Source organism: Etheostoma cragini, chromosome 15 (genome assembly GCF_013103735.1).
Source record: "Etheostoma cragini isolate CJK2018 chromosome 15, CSU_Ecrag_1.0, whole genome shotgun sequence".
Taxonomy (NCBI): domain Eukaryota; kingdom Metazoa; phylum Chordata; class Actinopteri; order Perciformes; family Percidae; genus Etheostoma; species Etheostoma cragini.
The window spans coordinates 23,886,836-23,895,199 of NC_048421.1; the positions used below are offsets into that span (position 1 = coordinate 23,886,836).

Here is an 8,364-nt window from a genome sequence, read left to right on the forward strand (position 1 = left end):
TGTTCAGGTGCATTCTGGGCGTGCTGGTCTTACAGGGAGGTAAGTTCAGGTGCATTCTGGGCGTGCTGGTCTTACAGGGAGGTAAGTTCAGGTGCATTCTGGGCGTGCTGGTGTTACAGGGAGGTAAGTTCAGGTGCATTCTGGGCGTGCTGGTGTTACAGGGAGGTGTGTTCAGGTACATTCTGGGTGTGCTGGTCTTACAGGAAGGTGTGTTCAGGTCCATTCTGGGCGTGCTGGTCTTATAGGGAGGTGTGTTCAGGTCCATTCTGGGCTTGCTGGTCTTATAGGGAGGTGTGTTCAGGTGCATTCTGGGGGTATTGCTATCTTGAGGCAGCAGGAAGTGATCACGCCATTGACCAACAAAAACCTCTAAAGTCAATAACACAGCATTTCATTGTTATTTTAAGAGTGCAGCACACACACTATGATTGTCACACACACAGGGACGCACGGCAACACACACACATGCAAAAGATTAAAAATAAAAATATGATGGTACAAATGCGCCATCCTAAAAGCAATGCTCCAAGATCCAACTGCGCTTGGCTTTTAAAAGGAATGGGAGAGGACCCCTTATTGGTTGACTGCATGTTACACCCTGAACACTGATTAAAGAAGACACTAAGTCCAACCTGTTAGGACCATGGCCTGGTGCACGGACCCTTTTGTTCGCTGTCAAAATAGCAAAAGTGGATTTGGACCCGCGCTAAAAACACCTGTGCCAGGCGTTTCACGGCGTGCCCTCAGATAGAACAGGGCCCTTGGACTTAAGTACAGAACTTGTGTAAATGTACTTAATTACATTCCACCACATGTAACAATGGACTGAAAGATGTAATTTACCCATGCAGGGTTAATAAAGTCTAAATCTGAAACGGCTGAATGTGATGAATTCCGTCTTCTTGTTAATAATCCCAGTACTGTGCTGTCTGTGGGGATCTATATCTCTTTCTTAACGCTGTATGTCGTTGATCTTTCTCCGACACAGTGTAATACCCCCCCCCCCCCCCCCATGATGTCCGGTCATAAAGGGACCAATCATCTGCTGCCGCTGTTATGAAAGAGTTGCGCCCTGAGGTTGTCTAGTCAGTTTGTGCTGACCAGGAACAATTTGTGTCCCTATTTTCCACGCAGCCAAAGTAATGGTTTATCATAATCTGCTTAGAAACGGCATATTCAAATCATCATCCACAGGGGATATCATATGATTTTTGATTTTTTTTTTTCAGTACTTTCATGGCCTGCCCAAAATCGTGACAATAAAAAAGACTTTAGGCCTTCTACGTCACTTGTGTGACATGCAGATACAGAAAATGTGCCTTCAGTTCATTCATTCATTTCTGCCCTTTCCTTGTCCTGGAAGAACGTTTTCACATCAGGTTTTTGAAAACCTTTCTCAGATTCAGAGTATATGATTTAATATGGTCTATTCCAGATCCAAGATCCAAATGAACTGTGTCTATGAATTTTGGCTGCCTAGCATTTTAAATACCTATGTCAGTTTAAAGGTGCAGTAGATAAGACTTATAAAACTATCTTTCTGTCATATTTGAAAAAAAAAAAAAACTGGCTCCATCTACAGCCTATGGTGCGATTTGCAAAAATCCAACGCTCCCTGTTGAGATACGCCAGTCAGGTCTGGGAGGGGGGTGTCTAACTGCGTGTCAATCAATGCTCATGCACACTCATTTCATAGTGTCTGCCCCTCCCCCTTCCCTGCGCACGAGCTGCAGATAGGTTTCCTCCCCTTCCCCTCGCTTCACACACGTTCTATCCTGCACAGCTATCCCTTGTGGGGGGAGGGGCTAAGGAGACCGTTTGGGCTTTAGCAGAAAGAACTGAGAAGTTGTCCCTGTTCAAATGTTTTGGCTAAGTTGGCTAAGGCTATTTTATATATATACTGTACTACTGTAAATACCTTGCTGCTTAATAGCTGCCGCTATTTGAAATGTAATGATCTAACGAATGTTGTACATCTTAGTATAACCACTAAAACAAGTACAGTATATTATGTTAAATCCTAAACTCTTATCCCAATATTGTTTCTCTTGTGGTTTCCCTGACTAGGAAAGAATTTGCAGAGTTGCTGGAGAAGTATGGATCTAATGGTAGCACAGGATCAACGCGCAACTCTCCCATACAGCAAGGTAGGCAAATCCCTACTTAGTCCCCTAATGTGATACATCATACGTTCTGTTTTTTCCCCCTTAAGCAGTAACTGTAATCTAACGTGGGCGTACCTCCTGCACATGTAAATGTACTGTATGTATGTGAAATAAAATGTCTCCTGTACAACATGTTTTTTATGCCAAACTGCCTATTGCCTACATCATGCAGTTTATTGTTAAACAAAAACAGGAACTTTCTACGGTACATCTGACAGACTGCTAAGCCTGTAGGGTAGATGGAGTAAGTCTGCCTTTAAAAATGGCTTACGACAAGTGCACTTGTCCATTACACAATTGCCAACATCTGTTTCAGCGGGGAGGAAGGCAGCCAGCTGGTACAGATTTGTTAAAACACGGCTTTGGCACATGAGCAGCCTTGTGGGCCCTGTGCAGGGTGTTGATGCATCAGGGTGCATCTATAGAGTCAGATCCATCTCAGTAATAATGACTGCACACAGAAGGATTCGCAGGTATTTTTGTGCGCGTTGAAAAACGTTGTGGAGAGACTCGGAGGTAGAGTGCACATCCGCCTCACAGCAAGAAGGTTCATTTGTAAGTTATCCTCGTGTTTGCTTGGGTTTCCCCATGGTGCTCCAGTTTCCTCCAACCATAAAGACATGCATGACAACACTGGTGAAATTTACAGAACAATTTAAAAAAATAAATAAATAAAATCACACAGACACTGAACCCCAAGATGCTGTGGATATATAGCTGTTGCCTGCTCCTGATACTAGGATGGGTTTTTTTCCGCAGAAATCAAATTTCACTACATTGTTCTGTGTGTTTGTGACAATTAAGAATGAAGAATGAATTATTATTAAGAGTGATGTGAGGGTGATGTGACTCTCCATATAGATCAGCTCCATAATTAGAATACATGGATTTATCATGTTGATATAAAGATGAAATTTGTTCTGTTTACGGTATGGTAAAACACTGACACTGGTTGGTTCTATACATGAGATTAAGATGATTTACTATAAAGGCCGGGTTATGCTTCAGAAGAATCAGTTTGGACGACGTGTTATCTGACTCTGTTGGAAATCAAAAGCCATGCTAGAAAGTGGGGAGAAGAATCGGTCGTCGTGGAGATGGGGAAGAGGCAATAATCGTTATTATTAGTCCTCAATAACCTAGAGATAACCTTTCAGGCAGTCTGCCCTGGAGGGGACATGAAAAGTGTCTAGTGTCTAAACTAGTGGTGAATGTCTGATTCGAGGTTTAGGAAAGTTAGAGTAATTGTCAGCCGTCGTCAGAAAGCTGTGGGGCGGGATGGAGTGGACTGTCTCTGCATTGTCATGGTCGTTTGCACTGGGTTTAGGTACCCAATCCTAGTCACACACACGTTATGAACTGAAATGGCACATGTCGTCTACCTAAAGAAGTGCTACAAAGGGCTACAATTTTCAGCCTTTAAAGAATTTCTGTGCAAAAGGCAGGAGAGAAGCAGAGGTTAAAAAACCAAAAACAATTCCGGGGCATATTTTTGCTGCTCTGCAGTTGGTTTGATCAGCACACTGGGTCTTACTCAGTGCTTAGAGTCACTCAGGCTTAAGAAAGGTTTAACAGGAACATGTTTTCAGGGCTGAGCCTCAGAGCCAGCAGCAAATTGTTGAAGACTTTCAGGACAGTATTTCTGAATTGTACAATATTTAAATTCCCTTCCTTTGTTTCGCAATAAAACACAATCAAGAGAACATCATGTTTGCCTGCTACGTTTCATCTAAATCCTAACTTATCCGATATAAGTAATTATTTGAATATGTATCTAAGTCCATCTCTTAGACCACGTTGACATGATGATTTTACACCTCGTAGCACAGCCCAGGTTAAATGACAGTCTGTCTGTTGTGTGTTTTCTTTCTTTCTTGCCATTTCAAAGGAGGCCGCTACCTGGAAAGTACATCATCTGGTTCGTCGTCTCGCTCCCAGAGTCCTTTGCTGTTGAGCCCAGCGGGCTCTCAGAACATGTACAACAATAGCGGGCCCATGCTGCGCTCCCTCAGGTGAGATTCTTCTGGACAGGATTCACATCAGCCATCCCACTGCTCCTAGGGGAGCCATGAAAGCTAAGGCCGCCTGTCCAACTAACACCTAATTCATTTAATTCAGTGTCAATTCACATACAATGCGGCCATCTGAGTAGCAGTGGCAATAATAGTAACAATAAAGTTAATAGTATTATGATTAATAATTATAATTCAATAATATATAAATATATAAAAATATAAATATATAAAGGCAATTTCAAATATTTGGATATTTTAGTTCTGTATATGTTTTACAATTATATATTTTTTATCTTAACTTCAAATCCAAATCATTCCGAATTCAAATTGGTCACTCTCCAAAACATGGTCAGCTTTTGGGATTGTGATGCCTCTGGGATTGTTCTAGTTGAGACCACCTAAACCAAGTCCTCACCAATACCAGAGTGTTCGAGGACGAGATAAGGCCGAGACTTTGAGGGGTTGAGACCGAGACAAGACCGAGACATTGAGGGGTTAAGACCGAGACAAGACCGAGACATTGAGGGGTTGAGACTGAGACAAGACCAAGACTTTGAGGGGTTAAGACCGAGACAAGACCAAGACTTTGAGGGGTTAAGACCGAGACAAGACCAAGACATTGAGGTGTTGAGACCGAGACAAGACCAAGACTTTGAGGGGCTGAGACCGAGACAAGACCGAGACTTTGAGGGGCTGAGACCGAGACAAGACCAGATTTGTGTTAGACAGCCAGAAATCCTTCTGATAAAAATAAAAAACTTTTAACAATATTTGAGCTCTAATTCAGTTCTTACATAAACATTTTTTAAGAAGTTTGTCCAACATGCGTACTAAGCACTGTCCATGGGAATGTAATGGAGACAGTTATATTGGGTATATCTTTACTGCAATCTCTACCTGCTTAGAAGTCAATATATACACCAATACAGATACATCAGTGATAATAATAATGATAATATCGGATGATTTATAACTTTTACTGTGCCTGTGGCTGTGCTGAAGTAATGCCATAGAGGCCTGATAAAGGTTCAAGTTTACCACAGGCATAAATCCCTGGACACCTGAGTGCGCCTTTAGTCACAAATATAGAGCCCCTTATCTTTCCCTCAGAGGCTGATGTGTTTGTGTCTGTGTCTGTGATCTCAGTCATCCAGGGGAAGGAGTGATTCAGCTCATTTCAGTGCCCAGGTCCAGCGGTCTGGGCATCACCTTAGGAGGAGGCTCCAACAGGCCCGACGGCCCCGCGGTCTTCATCCAGGAAGTGCTGTCTGGAGGAGACTGTCACCGGGTAAGACTTGAAGTCACCAGCCTCGAAAACACTGCACATATTGACAAATGTTTAATTGAGATTTTCAATTCAATTCAACGATACAAAACGCATTAATAAGTACAAATAGGCATTTGAAGATATTCCAAATAGATGTTAGAGGTGTGTTTTACCGCCATGGTAACACACTGACTCCCATTTAAGAAAAAAACGAATAATATTAAGGAGTGACAAACGAGTACATGCATAGATGGATACACTGCATGCAGAATGCTCCCACCTCCAAAATATGATCAGTGATCTTATTGAAAGTAGATAAGAAAGAAAAATGAAAAAAGGAAACCGGTAGACTACAAAGCCACAATAACCCCCCTCCAGAAACTGAATAAATGAGCCCCAAATCTTTACAAAAGTGTTACGTTTCCCCTTAACAACAAGTGTAAGTTCCTCTAGGGCAAGGCGTCGCAGTACCCTTCCACCCAGCTTTGTCTGGTTGGCCTGTGAACAGATTTCCATGACAGTGCAATTTTATGTTTAGCTACAAGATGACAAAATATTACCATATTCTTCCTGCTGTTGTTTAGTGTACAGCTTGCTGGGAAACATCCACAAATACAACGTTTGGGACACAGTGGATGCTGTTCATTGATAAACATAGATACAATTGTAATGATCTCTTTCCGAAATTCTTGAATGAGGCTGCATTCCCAGAGGCAGGGAAACACAACGGACACTTGACGCAGGTGTCCGTTGTATCGGAGTTACTGCATCATGCGATGCAGTAACTCTCGGGTAATGCATGTTCTCAACCATTTATACTGGAGGAGTTTGAATCTTGTATTTATTGTTTGTCACTGCACATATTGGATGAGAAGGAAAGATGAAGGGTGTAGCCATACCAAGACGGTGTTACTGTATAAACTAGTAAAGGGTAAATAAACTCAGGCGGTGAGGACATATATAGCACAATTCAGTTTGTGAGTTAGTGCTGCTGTTAGATTCTTTTTTCTTCTTTTAAACATGCGTTCATACTTTTTTGGCCACTATGAAAACTGTATTCTAACACACTATTTTTGACACATGATCATTTATGGCCTATGCACATTATACACAAGGCATGAAATTAACGCCCGCCCACCTGCCAAATGCGGGTGAATTTTTCAATTGGCAAGTAACACTGTCACTCTAACTGCCACGTTGGCTGGTAGCCAATGAGAATTGAGAGATTCAGACGAATCGGTTAGCAGGGCACGCTGCAGTTGCTTACTGGCTCGGACCAATCAGGGCAGGAAGACAGTAATTGAGCTATCGCATTTTCATTACTCGCAAAAATCCCAGCAGTCCCATGTGCAGCCACTGACCAATCAGAAGTGAGAACGGGTCAAATTCATCTTCTTGTTTCTGAAATGAAGACGAGGCGTGTGTGGACATCACACCAACACAACGTACAGCGAAGGCGTCCTGCCCACATTAACCTTTTTTTCACTAGAAAGTTGCTGAAAGTTGCTACTGTTTTAATCCTGTCAACTTGCTGGGGGGGTATATGTACATGTATATGTGTATATGTACACATATACACACACAATCACACACAGTGGATGCAAAAACGCAGTTGAGATGTACAGGATGACCTAAATTCGGGACAACAACATTATTGAAGGTGCAATGATAAGTTGAAGTCCAATAAGTCCTTTATAAAACCGGAAAGTCTGACTTGACTTCCTTTTGCTTTGATGTTGTTCCCATGGTTGCAGCCCTGTTTCTGATTGGATGAAGTGCCGTAAGAGGGTAGTACTTGCAGGGGTCTGGAAAAAAACTTGATGGCATAAAACTAAATCAGATCGATGTCTGTAAACCTACCACCAAATTCCCTACATGGTTGTATGGTAACAACAGTATAAATCACGTTGTCGCTTGAGGACACTGACACATTGGGGGGGGGGGGGACTCACTGGATCCTTTATCCCTTAGCACTGAGTGGAGGACAACTGGGATTTCAGTATAAAACCTGACTGAGATGGATGCAGCGCAGTAGTGAAGGACTACTTGTACGGAAATAAAGTGAACAACATGGAGGGAGGTAGAGGTGAGACAGAGGGGGCGGAGCAGGAAGTAAAGAGTGCATGTGCAGACCTCTGCAGCTTTGCCCTTAGGTAAGTGTAAAATAGTGCTTAGTCATGCCTCAGGTCACGGGCTGATGATGCTGTTTCTGTGACTAGCTGTCCTTAACAGATATAGAATACCAGCCGGTCCTCTCCTCCCACATAGTGGTCACAAACATATCTATGACCTTCCAGACACGCTTTAAATCAAACATACATTTCAATGTAGTGACATGCTGTAAAACGTCCCAATTATTAAAGTGGTTTGCCTGTTTCCTTCTTCCAAAGTGTTGCAAAACACCAGGAGAAATGCCAGGATTAATTAAAGACATTATGCCTTTTTAACTGCATGCCAAATTAATCAAATTGCCTCCTAATATGACCGGTTGCAGTGCTGACAAACTTCGGAGCATTTCAAGGTCATGTGACATGAACAATTCCTTTATAAGGTTTTTTTTTACATTAATATGAGTTCCCCCAGCCTGCCCATGGCCCCCCAGTGGCTAGAAATCGTGATAGGTGTAAACCGAGCCCTGGGTATCCTGCTCTACCGGAAAAAATGAAAATGAAAGCTTAAATGAACCGATCTGGATCTGGTTACCTCTCCTTTTTTTGCTTTGACCGCCCAGAGAATTTTGCCCCCCCATGAGAGAGAGACATCATGGCTTTCAAATGAGCAAAGTGGCGGTTGGTCAAGGACACACCCCCAGCCTCCACCTTGCCCCCTCCCTTCAGAGACAGTATTAGGGACCACTAAGGTCTATATAAAAGAGACTTTAGATACAGTATTAGGGACCACTAAGGTCTATATAAAG

The 8,364-nt window shown here is 42.6% G+C and overlaps 1 protein-coding gene across 4 annotated transcripts in view; it reads left to right on the plus strand.

The window, feature by feature from the left end:
• Window positions 1-8,364, plus strand: part of si:dkeyp-72e1.9 (syntaxin-binding protein 4) — an 85,139-nt gene that overhangs the window by 45,476 nt on the left and 31,299 nt on the right. For all 4 annotated transcript variants that reach the window (XM_034894171.1, XM_034894172.1, XM_034894170.1 and 1 more), the window contains 3 exons: window positions 2,068-2,147; window positions 4,054-4,177; window positions 5,327-5,468. In XM_034894171.1, the coding sequence (XP_034750062.1) occupies window positions 2,068-2,147; window positions 4,054-4,177; window positions 5,327-5,468 (346 nt within the window). The remainder of the gene's footprint in view (window positions 1-2,067; window positions 2,148-4,053; window positions 4,178-5,326; window positions 5,469-8,364) is intronic.